This window comes from Rhinopithecus roxellana, chromosome 10 (genome assembly GCF_007565055.1).
Source record: "Rhinopithecus roxellana isolate Shanxi Qingling chromosome 10, ASM756505v1, whole genome shotgun sequence".
Classification (NCBI taxonomy): Eukaryota; Metazoa; Chordata; class Mammalia; order Primates; family Cercopithecidae; genus Rhinopithecus; species Rhinopithecus roxellana.
The window spans coordinates 10,620,727-10,638,580 of NC_044558.1; the positions used below are offsets into that span (position 1 = coordinate 10,620,727).

At 36.3% G+C, this 17,854-nt stretch overlaps 1 protein-coding gene and 1 pseudogene across 3 annotated transcripts in view; one reads left to right on the forward strand and one right to left on the reverse strand.

Annotated features, from left to right (window-relative positions):
• The window catches only part of LOC104672833 (ovostatin-like), a 133,334-nt gene that overhangs the window by 85,797 nt on the left and 29,683 nt on the right, over positions 1-17,854 (forward strand). For all 3 annotated transcript variants that reach the window (XR_004059572.1, XM_030938899.1, XM_030938898.1), the window contains exons 9-13: positions 472-586; positions 3,273-3,382; positions 11,865-12,023; positions 13,246-13,476; positions 17,258-17,318. Coding sequence is in view for 2 of the 3 variants with exons in the window: in XM_030938899.1 (XP_030794759.1) it covers positions 472-586; positions 3,273-3,382; positions 11,865-12,023; positions 13,246-13,476; positions 17,258-17,318 (676 nt within the window). In the remaining variant the exon portion in view is untranslated. The remainder of the gene's footprint in view (positions 1-471; positions 587-3,272; positions 3,383-11,864; positions 12,024-13,245; positions 13,477-17,257; positions 17,319-17,854) is intronic.
• On the reverse strand, positions 6,605-8,799 carry LOC104672832 (annotated as a pseudogene).

Sequence of the window (17,854 nt, forward strand, 5' to 3'; positions counted from 1 at the left end):
TAATTATTTTCCTCTCAATTTATCCTCACTCGAAATAAGTGTATATAGGAGCTCCAGATGGGAACCCTATCAGTCAGGGTTCTTAACCACTAAAGAGAAGAATCAACTTTTCCAAACTGACAAAGGAGGAATTTCCTAAAAGATCTATCATGTGTGAATACATGTGACTAGTGATGGATGTGTTTATTATCTTGTATATTAACAAAATAATGTCACCATGAAGAGATTTTTAAAACACAATATTGTAAGAGTTAATATTTATTAAAAATTCAAATGTAGTTATAGGTAAATCCATAAATACATGAACTTCAAATATAATTATAGAAGCACAATGGATTATTTTATAAAACTAAAACTTGGGTAATACAATATTCTTGAAGTTGCTTCAGTGAGGTTACACATTTTCCCTATTATAGCTATTTCTTACAGTCTTCTTTTAAAATTTAACTTTTCTTTTATTGTTCTTTTCAGCTGGGGAAAGATGGCTGTGTCTCCAAGTTTATTAACACAGAAGCTTTTGAGTTAAATCGGGAAGGATACTGGAGTTTCCTCGAAGTGCATGCTCTTGTTACGGAAGATGAAACAGGTAATGCTCTCTAAGAAGTCAGATCCCAATGGATATCACTGTCTCATTGGAATTGTTACCTGGTTGCCAACTACACAATGTTAATACAGTCATTTTTTCCCCGAGGGCTTTTCATTGGGTTCATATGATTTGAATTCTGAATGTTTCATACATCAACCAAACTTTTTACACACCTGTTGATGGATGGTCAAGTATTAAGTTCAAATAAGGGTAAAATGGAAGTAAGAATGCCAATTTATGGATTTAGTTTTTGGTTTTGGTTTTAGATATAAAGTATTAGTATTTATATATAAAGTATTAGGTTTTAGATATAGAGTATGTGGTTTTAGATATAAGCATATCCCTTTTCCTTAATCATTCCACAAATAAATATAATCAGGACATGTAGTTGTTGATGATAAAATTTTTTTGGTGAGCATAGAATTCGAACATGGGAAGTAAAATAGTATGGGGAGAATATTTTACTAAGCATCTGAAAATAAATCCAGTGAAATATCTTTATCTCATAACCAGGAAAATATTTTTCTTTCTTTCTTTCTTTTTTCTTTTCTTTCGTTCTTTCTTCTTTCTTTCTTCATGTGCTTGCGGAGGGAGGGGGCGTGACGGAGCGGGTAGGGAGGGCAGGGAGGGAGGAGGGGGGGGGGGAGGAGGGGGAACAGAGGGGAAGAGGGAAGGAGGGGGGAGTGGGAGGGAGGTATGAAGAGGGAGGACGGCGAAAAGAAGGACGGAAGTCCTTTCAGGAAGGACGGAATGCCTTGTCCTTCCTTTAGTCTTTCTTTCTTCTTTCTTTCTTTCTTCTTTCTTTCTGTCTTTCTTTCTTTCTTTCTTTCTTTCTTTCTTTCTTTCTTTCCCCTCTTTTCTTCCCTCCCTCCCTCCTCCCTCTCTCTCTCTCTCTCTCTCTCTCTCTCTCTCTCTCTCTTTCTTTCTTTCTTTCTTTCTTTCTGTTTCACTCTTGTTGCCAGGTTGGAGTGCACTGCCACAATCTCAGCTCACTGCAATCTCTGTCTACCAGGTTCAAGTAATTCTTCCGCCTCAGCCTCCTGAGTAGCTGGGATTACAGGTGCCCACCACCACGACCGACTAATTTTTTGTATTTTTAGTAGAGACGGGATTTCATCATGTTGGCCAGGCTAGTCTCAAACTCCTGACCTCAGGTGATCCACCCACCTCTGCCTCCCAAAGTGAAGGGATTACAGGCGTGAACCAGTGGGCCAGGCCAAAAATATTTCTAATGACTAATTTGTGTATCCTGGACCTAATAACCCTTCCCCCTTAAGCACAGAATGCTAAGTCTTATTCCTTGAAATACTTTTCTCTGTGCTGACCACTTTCTTTCTGTTAATATAGTCTTTTTAAACTTATGCATATATAACTGATATTTCAGCAAAATTTCTGTTCATGAAGTATTAAATTGCTAATGTACTTATGTCAGTATTCAAAGTTTTAGAGATTTCTGTCACATTCAGAGGAAATTCAAGTATTAAACAAATGTTTAATTGATAGTTAAATATATTTGTCATACTGAACTAAATAAATAATAAAATAATAGCCAGGCACAGTGACTCACACCCGTAATCCCAGCACTTGGGGAGGCTGAGGCAGGAGAATTGTTTGAGCCTAGGAGTTTGAGACCATCCTAGGCAACATAGTGAGACCCCGTCTCTACAAAAAATACAAAATTAGCTGGGTGTTGTGTCATGTAGCTATAGTCCCAGCTACTCAGGAGGCTGAGGTGGGAGGATCACTTGAGCCCAGGAGGTTGGGGCTGCACTGAGCCATGATTGCACCACTACACTCCAGCCTGGGCAACAGAAAGTGAAAGAAAATAAAGAAAAAGAAAGAAAAGAAAGAAAGGGAGAAAGGAAGGAGGGAAGGAAGGAAGGAAGGAAGGAAGGAAGGAAGGAAGGAAGGAAGGAAGGAAGGAAGGGAGGGAGGGAGGGAGGGAGGGAGGGGAGGGACGAGAGAGAGAGAAAAAGGAGGAAGGGAGAAAGGGCTTACTAAATGATAACATATGTCTATATTTTTATGAGAATTATGTGGCCATTAAAATATAAGTTTTTATAAGATTTTTGCCAAAACCTTATAACATAATGATAAAAACATGTAAAACCACATATACATTTGCACATGTTGAGTGTATATGTGCATGTACACATATACACACACATAATCTCAAACATATTAATATAAATGATAAATATAAAGGTAAATTGAACTTGTAGGAAAAAGCCTAAAATGTTAATTTTGGTTGTCTTGGGGATATCTGATGTTTGGTAATTTGTATTTGCTTCTTTAAGCATTACCATTTTAAATGATATACATATATTATAATTCTTACTATTAATAAATTAAAGCATATGTTTTAGGCAAGCAGAGAGTAAAAGAAATGTTGTTAATTACTTAGGAATAATGAGAAATCAACATTTACTAATCCATCATGAAGGAATGGTAAGTGAATTGAGTATTTTATGAAAAGCAGCAACACCAGTTGGTAGAAGCATTTTGTGCCATCTTGATTAACTTTCTTTATAAAAGACATCTGAAGAAGTACCTATATATTAAAACTGCTTAGGAAAGGGAAGGGAAACTGTTAGAAGGAATGGTGAGCTTTTGTGTTTTATTTTCAGAAGCTCTGTTTGGCTGTTTTTGGAAGTGACATTTTCTTAATAATATTAATTGACTGCAGGTGTACAGCTTACAGGCTCCAAGTACATATACATAGACTCATCAGTGGTGAAGATTAGTTTTGAGAATATGGATGTGTCCTACAAACAGGGACTCCCTTATTTTGGTCAGGTAAGAGAATCCATCATTTTTTTACATACCGTATTCATTCATTCATTTGTTCCTTCATTTATCTATTAATCTTCCAACAGCTATTCCCTAAGAAATTACTACATAGGAATCTCTGTGCTAAGCACTGTAGGGTGACCTACACTGTTGATTTTCACAGTTCTGTCCTGATGTATATGTTTTTTGTCAAGTTGTAACTGTTAATAGTATCCCACTTCACTCTCAAAATATCCAAGTTTGGACAATAAATTATATGGTCTACATCAGTATTAGGAATAAAATGGTGATGTAGAGAAGCACTATTATTACTGCTTTTATGGAGTTGATAGTGTAACAGAGATAATAAACATTAAACAGATAATTTTATAAATAATTCTTTATTGTAGTTGTGATAGGTGCTATGTCAGTGAAATACTGACCATTTAACTACCCTGCATCAGGAATTGGCAAACCACAGCCTGTAGGCAAATCCAACAGAGGCCTGCCTTGTACAGCCAGTGAACAATGAGTGGTTTTTAACATTTTTAAAAGATTATTTTAAAAAATTAAAAAAAAAAAGAGACCGAGACCATGGTGCTTTATGAAAGAAGTTTGCTAAAATCTGGACTAAATGATCATGGAAAGTTTCCCTGAGGAAGTAATATTTAGGTTGACACAAGAACACTAAAAAAGAAATACAAAAGTGGGTAGCCTGGCTTACATCTTACAGAGCAGTGGTTCTCAAACCGGCATCAGCATCACCTAAAGGACTTGTTGAAACAAATTTCAGTGAAAGTCATTTTATGAACAAATTTAGATTGAAATACAGCTTTGGCAAACAGACACATCTGATACATGTTCACTTACTGAATAGTGGTGGATAATGTTACAATAATTTTTTCTAATCTTTCTCTTTGCGTTGTAATTTTTGCTTTATATATTTTCATATTCTATTACTAAATATGTAAAACTGAGAAATACTATACCTTCAAAGAATATATAATTTTTTCTGAATATAAAATAATTTTATCTAGACTTGAGAATTCTACATTTCCTCCCTCTTGTGTTGTTGTTACCCAAGATCATTTCTTGGGTTCCCATTTGTCTCCTGTATCTTTTCTGTGCTATTTAAAAGTATTTTCTGTGTAAAGAGCATTTTGTGTGAAAGTGTTATATTTTAGCTTCCTTTCTGAACTTAATCTTCTGAGGTTTTTGTTATTAGTTAATTTGTTTTATTCGACTGCCAAAGATCTCCAAATTGAATATTAGAGATGATAGTAGACTTCCTGGTTGTATTTTGCATATTTTGGGGAATGCTTTTTAAAATTGAGTCCGTAAACCTACTAAGTAACTGTAGAATTTTGTGAGATATACTTTATCAAGTCAAAAAATTTTCCTTTTTTAGTTTAGTAAGAATTTTCTATAATGTGTTAGTTTCTATATCTAGCTATTTCTTATTAAAGTTAGGTTTTAAAATAGACGGCATAAAAATATGTTCACTTATGATTTGAAAAAATAAATCTATCATAATTTATTTCCCCTTTTTTATTACTAGTTGTGCTTGTGTTTTTTTCCCATTAGATTTTGGATTTGTTAATTATCTTTATTTTTAATGTTGTTTTAAATGATTTTCATTTCGTCATTTATTTTTATTATGTTTTTTCTTCTACCTCTTTTGGTTTTTTTTTCCCTATCATCTTGTTATAAACACTTACGTTAAACTTCCATGTTTGCAAATTTATACAATTTTTCCTAAATACTACTTTCCCCCTCACAGGTGTTTTTCTATACTATTTTTATTTTTTAAATTATGAAAAAATGCACATATCAAATTTACCATCTTAACAATTTTCAAGTTCAGTTAAAATCATTTTTGATGATTTCATTATTTTTATTTTTATTTTTACCTAAGAATTACTTGAGTTTTAAGTTTTCTTCTCTACTATGTGTGATTATGGTGGAATATTTTTTTTTTAAAGTAATTTTTTCTTTTGCAGTAACAGCTACAATTTATTGAGCACTTACTAGGTCTTAAACATTTGCTAAATACATATACAGTACTCACAATAGCCCTAGGAAATGATAGATGTATTTAAGTTTTGGATCAATGATTAATGATTAGTTGAGTAGAAAGCTCTTTTCTACCCTACAATAAGCTAGACATTAAAGACCGACATTCCAATTAATATAATTAACCCTGAATTTATGGAACTGTTTTCTCATAATAATGCACATCTACTGCTAAATGACCACTCTCAAAGTTGCTTGCTTTTTCATGTTCAAAGAAAATTACATTTGCTTTCCTCTGACTTTTACAATAGAATGCTCTTCAGTGCTACTGTAGAATCTATTAGGAAATTCTTCAAAATATAAATCAATTTAAGCCTTATAATCAGAGCTGCTCTTTTTGTTGAACTGCTTTGCAGGGGGGAAATGGCATACATATACAAAATAATACTCTGCTGAAACATACAGCACTGACTCCTAAGAATATTGATTACTTTACTATTTGTCAAACACTGTTACATGCTACCAATGTTAGATGAATCAGGACTCCGTTTTCAGTAACTATGGTTCTTGGAGTCCTGGATAACTTAAAAAAATAGAGACCAGTCTGGCTAAGGAAACTTAAAAGTTCTCTAACTCTCAGTCGGACACCTGGGGAACTAGAATATAGATATGTCCCACCCAGTTCCCAGGAGTACATTATGGAAAAGTTTATATACATTCCACATCCTCTGCAATATCTCAAAACTCTCTTCTAGTTCCAGCATCCTCCCATCACCACAAATATCAAGAGTATTGATCAAGGAGGGACAAGCCTGCCACTATATCCTTCACTCACAATTCCAAAGATGTTTATCCTGGAAATTCTGTCTTATTTTCATGAGCTCTTAGCATAACGTGATAGCCTGACATTTTCTCATCAAGTATACTGCTTGGCTAGCATCAGTAATAGTTCAAACAAATAGCAACAATTTATATACTTCACATCAACTAGGGGAAGGGTGACAAACATTGTAAGACAGCCTAAAGCAAAGGTTATCACCAAGGTCTGTGTTTAAGAGATAAAACATGCAAGATAAACAGAGGACGAACATTGACTAAGTCTGGGGAAACATGGGGAAGAACTATAAACAGCTTAGCAGGGAGAAAACAGTTCACTGATTTATAATAAAATCCATTCACAACACTTATTTGTAGTTACTTTTATGGTAGATAATATTCAAGTCATGTTAAAGTGCTTCAAGCAAAATTTAGCAACTCCTGTAAGGCTTCCTGCTGTTCATCATCAAGTTGGGATACACATTCCGACCATAAATCTTCAGGAGTCTGTACCTGACGCATGGCATCAGCTAGGCATTTGGCACAGGGATCTTCATAGTTAATAGTCCCATTAATTTTTTTCTTCTGCAATTACTCTGATTATTTTGGGAAGATTGGAATTACTTGGACCAATTACAACTGGGTAGTTACTTTCAATTAGGTCACAGAAAACTCAAAGTCTGAATAGCTTCCTCTTTATCTTCATGCAGTGGAAGCCATGAAAACCAGTGTGGAAGACCTTCATCTACATTTACACAGTTAGGCTTAAACATCAAAATCTTCCCTATTGCAAAGATACAGTTCTCTGTAGCAATGACATTTCTTTTGGTTTTGGAATTTGCACATTTAATAACTCTTACCAGCAGTGGAACAGCTTGTGAACATAAAGAACAATAATCATCTCCACCAAACTGTGCCATGACAGGCCATAAGCAGCAGCTTGCCTGACTTCGGAGTTGTTATCTCGCATATTTAGTAGCATTGGTCACTGAAAATATTCTATATTTTTAAATGAAGTTGGACTGCAGTGCTCTATGATGTCATCAAATGCGCACAATCCACACTGTCTGTCTAGCCATGGCCTAGTTGAACAAATTAGATTTACAATTCCTGGAAGTGGTTGTTCAAATCATGGTAAAATCCTTTCCTTATAAGTACTAAATAATGTGTGCAAGATATCTGATACTTTGGTCAGAATATAAACATCAGATTCATCCTCATCTTACAGAGACATCTCAGCCTTTTGATCATAGTTTTCTTCCTGTCTTTTCACCTGTCGCAATTTTTGGTTTTTAAAGTGCCCTTCAAATTTTGCTCTCAATATTCCTCCCAGTTCCTCCAAGTATTCATCATTAAAGCAATCATCTCCCATAACGTCAATGAACTTTGCAAAAGAATTCATTATTTCTGAGAGCACGTATGTATCTGTTTCAGTATCAATGGCCTTGATTAAGGGGTTACATATGAATTGCCACATCTGTGCAAGATACTGTGGCCACAGATTCTTGCACATTCCAGGAGAAAAGGCATGGACTCTGCTGCTGCCACTCGAACACTGTCGTGGAAACACAATTTCAGTAAAGGAAGCATCAGCTTCACAACTTGTTGTGTATAGTCCACAAACCCTTCCCTTAACTCCTTAGCAGAGTAAACCAACATCTGGCTAGCAGTTGTTTTTGCTTCAAGGCCTGAAGTTTTAATTCCAAAACCCTACTGGTCTCCAAGATGTACATATTGCCAGCCGTCATCATCACTCATATTCTCCACATCCTGTGTGTCTAAGAGAGCAACATCAGGTTTAGCTGAAGCAGTTTTAATAAGAGGCTCGATAACCAGTGGAAGGAACTGTTGAAAATCTTTTCCAAGAATCTGACATATTCTATCCCATGCTGAAACCATGTAAGAGGTCTGAGGGCCATTATCTTCCAATTATTTAAGTCTGATTGTGTCTTCAACAACAGCTGCATCACATTTAATGCATCTTGCATAGATTTTTTCTTCCCAACAGCAAGACCAATATGGCTAATGTACTCAATAGTTTTTCCTCTCAGAAGCTTGAGTTCCTTCTGAACAGCAAGCTCAACGATGTGCTTTAATGAGGGCATGGATATGTCATAACATGGGAAAAAATTTTCTTCTATTGTATCTGCAACCCATGCAATGGTTGCCGCAAGTTATTCCAGGGCCAACTTAGTTCCATTCTGAATCAACTCTTGAAGTTTAATCACCAAGATAGAATGTAGATTTTTCACCATACTGTCCAAATACAGAACTAGGAATGATTTGGGGCATCTTTAATAAAAATAATAAGAGCAGAAGCTGCATGTGATTACACACGCTGATTACCTTGATTTTCCATGGTACATAACAGAGCTGCAATCACCGTTTCATGAAATTTCTTTTGGAAATTAGGTGCAAAATCTGTAGCCATCTGTCCAAGTGTAGTACAGCCTGCAGCCCTCACCCTTGGATGAGGATCCTGGGATATTTTCATAGATTTCCTCTTCTTGCCTCCCCACCATACAGCTTGGATTGATGAGGTTCTTCAGAAGCTGATAAAACTCTTGCTTTTCCGACAAGGTCGCCGGCACCCCTGCAGATGTGGTTGCCGCCATTATGCGCTGTCAAAGCCACCACGACCAGGAAAGAACATAAGTAATTTTAAAATTGCAGACAACACATATATTAGCAAGAAAAAGAACACTATAAATTAAAATAGGAAGAACAATGAGCACCTCTCCCCTCTAATCCCTTCATTTCGTGAATAATTCCCCAGAAGCAACTACTTTCAGTCCCCTGTGTTTCCTATAAACCAGTAGAGAGGTTCAGAAACTTGATCAGATTCAAGTTCATTTTTGGTGGGTACAGTAGGCAAGAATATAATATAGGTAGTGTCATGTACTGTTTACAGAAAGCACTCTTCCTCTCTTACTGAGATGTTAGCAGACATTGACTAATTATTTAGATGCATTGTTTGTCTAAACCATTCTTTCTTAGCCTTGGCACAACTGAAATTTTGGGCCAGATAATACTTTGCTGTGGGGGCTACCCTGTGCATGGTAAGAGTTTAGCAACATCCCAGGTCTCCACCTACTAAACGCTAGTAGCACCATCCCCTTCCTATTTGTGACAGCTCAAAGTGTTTGCAGACATTGCCAAATGGCAAAATGTATTGGCTAATAAGTTTAAAGGTGATAAATTAGAATTTTGCCACTCTTAGAATAGTGATTCTCAATGAAGGGTTATTTGAGATGTTTTTAAAAAGATTACCTAAATCCTATTATCCCATCTAAAAAATTAGCAATAATCCCCTAAAATCTGCCAGTCAATCATGCTCTAGATTAACTCAGGGGTTTTATTTCTGTCTTCTGTAGCATAAAACATGGTTGAGAGGGGCATGTGTGTGTGTGTGTGTGTGTGTGTGTGTGAACTTAAGCCCTAGCCTAGTCATTAAGGCCCAGCTCCTTCCCATTCCCTCTCAAAGCTTTTTGACACTTCAAGGTATCGTATTATCTTATCCTATAATCAAGAACTTCAAGACATCTTTTCCTATAGAGGAGAGCTGGGAAAGCCAGCTGAGGTTTGTAATAATTTATCGGGGTGGTAGGGGATAGGTGGTACCTACATGAATCAGGCATCCCCGTGGACAAAGTAGTCTGTTATTAATATATTGTAATGCAGGTACAGTGTCCTGCCTGGACACACCCTCTTCATTAGCATTTGAAGGAATTAGTTCTTGAAAACTCGTGTATAAGAGCTCTTATTTCCTTGATCATTTTAGGGAGACCAATGGCAGCTATAAACAGATGTGAGTCTCAAACAATAAAATGTTTTAGTTCAAAACTTGGTTGTATAAAGTAGTATCTTTTGGATTTTTGGCCATTTCACAGTGGTGAATGTTCTGATCACTTCCAGGAGATGTGCCAGGAGAAACAAGTCATTCCTGTTCTACTTTTGGAAAAGGGGCTGGTTTCTCTGTGATAGAGTGAGTCACTATAGTAGCTGCATTACTGGAAATTAAAAATGGTTTATCTGGCCATGTGTTGTGTCATAAGGGTCATCAAACACGTGGCTCAGTATTGCTAGGGAGCACTTTTGAAGGGTAAGCTTTATTGCCAGAATAGAGGTACTATCTGCTTTTTAAATATCCCCTACAAAGTTCAAGACTTCAGAGGTATGACTCCAAGAGTAACATATTTGAACATAGGAAGCTGGGCAAGGCAGAGAGCTAGCAAGGGAATTCCTTCATAAGAGACAGTAGCAGCATCCATGGATGGCTGGATACTGTTTAAAATTGTAGGACATATGACAAATACCTCTGCCACAAGAAACATCTGCTAATGAAGTCCTGCATGCCTGGCCCCAGCAGTTGATAACGGGCCTGGTGTCATCACTTGGTCACTATTTGGGTTTGGGGACAAAGACAGAAAGGAAAGTGCCCAGAAATCATACGGCTTGTTCATCTTCCTGTGACTAGAAGGGACTCAAAGGATCTTTCTAGTCTAGGTGTACTAAAATTAGAGCAAACCTCTGTGTGATCCTAAAGGCATGGTGTCATGTGTCTGTGGCCTATGGATTGCTGAGACAAGTTGAATTTTTCTCACAAGATCAAGCTGTGAGATGAAACTACATTCAAAATCTGTGTAGATGGTGCAAATGAGGCATCAGTCTATAGATGCTGAGCAAGAAAAAAGGATTGTGTTTGCTTGGACCAGCAGGAAAATGATAAGTGGCAGAAATAAGATGAAAGGCTCAAAGCAGAAGTGGTTTTGCAGAAACGGACTGAGCTAAAAAAAAGGATGTCTCAGACAGTTTTTGTCTGGTTATTGTGGCCTTGATGTTGCTAAGAAGGTTGCCTTTAAAGGCTTCAAACTGGCATAGATACTGATGCAGGCATTGTATCTACTACATATAATACAATTTCAGAAGGTACTTTTTAAAGCAATCATTGCCTGTACTAGTAAGAGGATTAGAAAGAGATTTCTAGTGAACAACCATGGCCTATCAGAGCAGTCACTACAATGTTTTAGGGAGAATGATGCTAAATTTTGCATTCTAGAAAATTTGGTTTGATGCCAGTATAGAGAAAGAACAAGCAAAAGCAATACAGGAAACAGAGACTAGATAGAAAAAACAGAAGATGTATGAGGGATAAAAGATAAGAAATTGATATAAGGAATAGCAACAGGAACGAATGTGATCAGTTGGAAACAGAAAATGTTAAAAAGATACAATTGAAAATATTTTATCAACAATTGAAAATTATAGGAAAAAGAAAATAAGTCTAGGATGTCTCTAGATATTTGACTTCAGTAATAAGTGAATGGTTGAGGTATTCACTGAGATAAATAAGAGAAAGAGAAAAAAGGGAAGTGTGGGCACAGTAATAAATCATTCCAATTTGAGGGTTTCTGTAGCATTTTTATTATAAAAAATAATTCAGGGTAGTTAATGATATGAGCCTGAGTTTTCAGAGATCTTTGTGGGCAGGAGAAACAGAGTTTAGGCTCTTTAGTGTATTAATGGTGCATGTCATACATTCAGCAGGAGTAGATGAAGCCTCCCAGCAAGTGCATACGGAGAGCGGGGGTCCCCATGATAGAACCTTGGCAAATGCCATCAACATGGATTCCCAAATTTACTACCTGCTTCAGAAATGTATTTTCTTCCTCCTGTACAGATTAAATTGCTTAATTCAGACAACTCTCCAATCCCAAATGAAGTTGTCCAGTTGCATCTGAAGGACAAAGTTGTGGGCAACTACACCACAGATGTAAACGGCATCGCTCAGTTTTTCTTGGACACATCTACGTTTACATACCCAAATATCACCTTGAAAGTAAGTTAAACCAAAGGCAAGTAAAACAAAAACAAACAAGCAAACAAAAAAACTGCACTGGCTTGCTAAGGTTTAGGTCTATGCGAGATTATTTTTATGGAACAGAAATGAAAAGATACATCTCGGTATGAATCTAGAGTACTGAAAAATGGTTAAATATTAAGAATATAGACCCTATGAAAAGCAGATTAAAATTATTTTAAGAGTCCTGGGAAAAGGATGGATAGCATACATATTAAATTGTATAAAGGAGAATTAGCTGAAAATAAGCAACGCTTCACTTTTATTACAGAAATAGAATGAGAATTGTGTTTTTATAGAAGGAAATACTTGAGAAGTCCTGTAATGTATTACCTTGGAATAATGTAAAGAATTTCTCTGGATATATTCAAGAGAGAAGTAAACTACTATCTGTAATAATTATATATCAATCTTTCTTAGATATTTTTAAAGGACTCCTCAGACTTTTTGTGTTGATAATGGTAAATTACTATGGTCAGAGTAAACTCCTTACTGTATTTCATAAAACTTTCCCGTCCAGTCGCGGTGGCTCAGGCCTGTAATCCCAGCACTTTTGGAGGCCGAGGCAGGCGGATCACAGGGTCAGGAGATTGAGACCATCCTGGCTAACACGGTGAAACCCCGTCTCTACTAAAAATACAAAAAATTAGCCGGTCGTGGTGTCGGGCACCTGTAGTCCCAGCTGCTCCGGAGGCTGAGGCAGGAGAATGGCGTGAACCCGGGAGGCGGAGCTTGCAGTGAGCCGAGATCGCACCACTGCACTCCAGCCTGGGCGACAGACCGAGACTCGGTCTCAAAAAAAAAAAAAAAAAAAAAAAAAACTTTCCCATCTTTCAGTAAAACTTCATATTATGTTGTCAGTAGCAAGGTAAACTTTTGCACTCATAGGTTCTTCATACTATAGTGAGGGAGATATAGCAATCTACATTCTAGCAAAAGTATAATTATAGTAAAAAATACAGTAAAATATTTAATGTAATATTATTTAACTAGGACTTGAATAGACTAAGTTGTAGAAACCATAGTGGTCACTCTAGAGTATAACCAGAAAATGGGGAATTGGCTTAGACTTAATGTAGAACGGCTATAAAATGTTTTTGTAGAGATAAAGCAGCATGACAATAAACCATCTTATCAAATATTCTTTCACTCATCCTTTCTCTTTATCCTAAAATACCCATAAATTTGATTTTTTGTCTAGGCAGCCTACAAGGCCAATGAAAATTGTGAGGCTCATGGCTGGGTATTGCCTCAATACCCTCAGCCTGAGTACTTTGCATACCGATTTTACTCCAAGACTAACAGCTTCCTAAAGATTGTCCAAGAGATGGAAGAACTGAGATGCAACCAGCAGAAGAGGGTGCTAGTGCACTACATTCTCAATATGGAAGACTTTGAAGACAAAACCTACACAGCAAACTTCAATTATTTGGTATGAACTGAAAATATTCTTCCACAACCAAATTTGTTTCTTTTCTTTAAAACTTCTTTGAACCTAATGAAATCCCTGTACCTGTATGCCACGAGGAAGCTCAAAGTAAACATAAATGATAAAACTTATCTAACTGGTATCTATTTTTAAGAAAGGAGGGAAAAGGCCCTGCCACCACAACCCGTATGCATGCTGTCATTCTCAGACCCTTTCTTCAGAGTTACCCATTTCTATTTGGACATAGCTGGGATCAAATCATAGTTCTGATACGTACTAGCTTTGTGTTACTTTTTGGAAGTCACTTAAACCTCTAGTGAATGTTAATTTTTTGTAATATATTGTCTAATTTTGTAATATATTATCTAATCATCAAGATAATTATTTAGTAATACATATAAACCCTTTGCCCAACTTCTGGCACACAAAAGATATTAAATATTAGTTTGATTTTAATATATTGCTATTATGGAATATTTTACACTGTCTAAATGGATGCATGATACTTCACTGAGATTTATGAAGATGATATAAAATTAATGAAACATGAATTAACTCAATAGGCCAACACTTACTGAATCTTTTTCATATTCCAGGTACTGTATTAGCAATTGTAACAATAGAAAAAATAGAAAAAGTATAACTGGGGACAAAACATAAATTAGAATTACATAAGTGTAACAAATGAAACATGTATGGCCACTAAGGTATTACAGAAAAATGAATGATTAACTCTAGCTAGAGTTTAGAACAGTGATTGCCAGAGTATATTTCCTAGAGTAGCAGTATCAGCATCACCTGGGAATAAGTTAGAAATTCTGGGAATTCAAGTGGCTGGGTGCGGTGGCTCACGCCTGTAATCCCAACACTTTGGGAGGCCAAGGCGGATGGATCACGAGGTCAGGAGATCAAGACCACTTTGGCTAACATGGTGAAACCCCGTCTCTACTAAAAATACAAAAAGAATTAGCCGGGCATGGTGGCGGGCACCTGTAGTCCCAGCTACTCGGGAGGCTGAGGCAGGAGAATGGCGTGAACCCGGGAGGCGGAGCTTGCAGTGAGCTGAGATCCGGCCACTGCACTCCAGCCTGGGTGACAGAGCAAGACTCCATCTCCAAAACAAAAAAGAAAAGAAAAAAAAAATTCTGGGAATAAGTTAGAAATCTTGTCCTCCAGGTGATTCTGAAGCACATTAAAATTTGACAACCACTAGTTTAGGAAAAAGATATATACCTATATGTTTACATTTATATGTATATACATATTTTTAAGGAAAAATACATAAAGAGAATATGCCTAAGTAGGGTTTTGTAGGATGAATAGGAGTTTTCTGGATGATTAGAGGATATGAGAAACACATTTAAGCTTATTTTAGGAAATAATATAAGAGGTCAAAGATGTCTGAAGTGTATTATTCTGAGAACTAAAGGTGTTTGAGGCTATCTACATGAAGAGTGAAAGTAGTACCACATGATTTCTCACATTTTTCAAACTTAGAATTCTGGCATAATCTTTTGATACTTCTTTTTTTCGCCAATTTCTATCACTTTTTCATTATATTATCTCTCGCATGTTTCTTTCCTTCATCATTTCCATAAACATTAAAATATTTCAAACCAGCAAGGTATGGACACCAAACCATCAGAAAAGGTGTGAGTCCAAATTCCACTGAAGCCCTTAGCTAAGCCAAGCATGGCTCATTTAGACTGGAGGCAAAGTGGTGGGAGTGGGAGGAGCTAGTTGTGGAGGAGAGGTTCTAGGGAAGCAAGGAGGGGACTCTGGGGAGCTCAAGGAAGTGGCTCTTTACCAACCGGTACAGAAATTCTTCAACATGTCAACAATAATATTGCCATATTGGGGTGTGAGAAATACCAGGCATCCTTGGAGTGAGAAGCTAAACCTCTTAACTAGTTTTTATAAAGACAGGCCCACATGCCCCTGACTTTTGCCTTCTTTTCTGGCCACACCTCTGATCGTCTTAATGTCCAATACTTCCCAATGCAGAGCTGAGCCATTTCGCAGGTCTGTGGTGTGAATTGATTTACTTGTCATCAGCTTCCCTCTTGAAATAGCTTAGATTTGCCCCTCTCTGATCTGATAAGGGCTTTGCAATTACTTTACTTCATTTCCATTTTAAATGAGTCTCCTAATAGCCTTTTTCTTCCTCCCTCCCTCGTTCCTTCCTCCCTCCTTTTCTTCTGGAAATCTAGAGTGGTTTTTTTCAAAAGCAATTAGGATTATTTCACTCTCCTAATTGAAGTACAGTTAATGAGTGCCTCTTTCTATTAAAACAAATACCAGACTCCTTTCTTTTGCCTGCAAGACTGTATCTGGTCTGCACCTGTGAAGCTCACCAGCTTCATTTTGCATCATTCTACACTTCAGCCTTCTGTATTGCAGACACAGAGGGCTTTCATTTTCTTGGACAAGCCATATGCTTTTCTGGCTCAGAAGCCTCCCACAGGTTTTGCCTTCTGCCCATAACAATCTTTGTTCCCATTTGCTACCGCAGCTCCCAACCTGCCTGCACCTCATTTTCCGAGCTGATTCCTCCTCAGCATGCATCTCCTGGCTTAAATGAAACTGTCTAATCTCCTAGACAATTCAAGTCTTCTCCTACATATTCCTTCATAATAGGCTGGGTGGACTTTAATTCTGCCCAGCAGGGTGTACATCACAGAGAAAACCCTCAATATAATATTTTAGAATGAATGGATAGAGGCTGAATTAATTTGATTCTCAGGCTTTCAGTAATTAATTTGATACTCAGCTTTTAAGCTTTTTTCTTAATTGTGTGGCCTGACAAATATCAGTGCCTCTGTGTGCCTCTTCAGTTTACTCATCTGTTACAAGAGCTGTCTTTCTGTTTTGAGAAGTCAATGAGTTAATATAGCCAACAGTGCTAAGACCTCTCAGGCTCATTAAACTTTCAGCTTTATGCCTTTTTGCAAATGTTCTAGTTCCCAAAACAATATCTTCCAGCTAGTTGAGGCTCAGTTCTTTTTTTATGAACGAATAACCCAAACCTGGCACTTCAGAGATTTAAAGCAATTTTAATATTCAGTGAAATATTCAACGGACTAGGAGTACCAACTCCAGCAATTTCAAGCTGCAAGATCTTATGGAAGCTTTAAATTATCTGCAAGTCTCAGCATCTTTTAAAATAATATTCTAAAATTGTAATTTAAAAATTCAAGGAGTTTGTACTAGATTTCAAGTCTCCAGCCTTTGTGTGCACTTTAGAGGTCATAATAAAAGTCTGCTGATGCAAATTTGAACACAGTTGCTGATAAAGGTGAAGTGAGAGAAGCGTTTTTCTGGCGCACCCCCAACTTGCTACTTTATTTTCTTTTCTTTAAATTTTGGGTGGAGATGGATGAACAGGCCTTGCTTATACCTTGCATATCAAACACACCTTTCAGAAAACCAAACAAGCACTGGGAGACTCTTAATGCTTTGTGTAGCTTTGTTTCACTAAAGTAAATAAATTTAGATGTAATTCAGCATTTACAAATATGAATAAAAAGTTGTTTTATTGGTCTTCGAAAACGGTTTTGGAATGTGGAACCTTAAATTGCTTTATAGCAAGTTTATCTGTGACTCCTAAATTCTCTTGAATATAGCTATTAGAGTCATATGCTTGTTTACTGGTAACCTGAGTTTACTAGTAAACATGTCAATAGTATTGCTCAGACAAGAAAAGGAGGTAAATCACATTCATTTATAATTAAATGAAATTTCTTTTTGTTCTCTAAACTTTATCATTATATTTTCATTTTCCTAGGTGATTTCAAAAGGTGTAATCGTTCTTCATGGGCAACAGAAAATTGAGATCAATGAAAATGGTGAGGCCTCTAATTTTAGCATATAATTTAATACAAATAGAATGCTTTAACTGGGATATATTTTACATTTTTCTTTAAAAGTCACAGTCCTCGCATTTTAGGACTGTTTATTTACTGCCCGCCAAACTACCCTTGGGGACCATATAAAGACATGTAAATAGGCACAATGCCAAATGAAAAAATAATTACTTAATTAATAGTTAATTAATAATATTAATTAATTAATTTAATTAATATTTAATTTAATTAATAATTAATTATATTAATTGACTATTAATATATTGTTAATTATATTCCAAACTATATTGTTATTATATTCCAAACACTACTATAATGCAAAAGGGTCATTGATCCTTCCCTTTCTCTTTCAAGAAAGACAGGTAAGTATTTTTACATTCAAACAAGAAGGGATTTTTTAAAAGAAACAAAAGTAGACTGAAGTTTGAAAGGTAATAAGAAATGTTCAACTATTTCTTTCTTTTATAATTTATGGAATAGGCTATGAACCCCTCCTAGAAATGCTTTATAAATTAAAT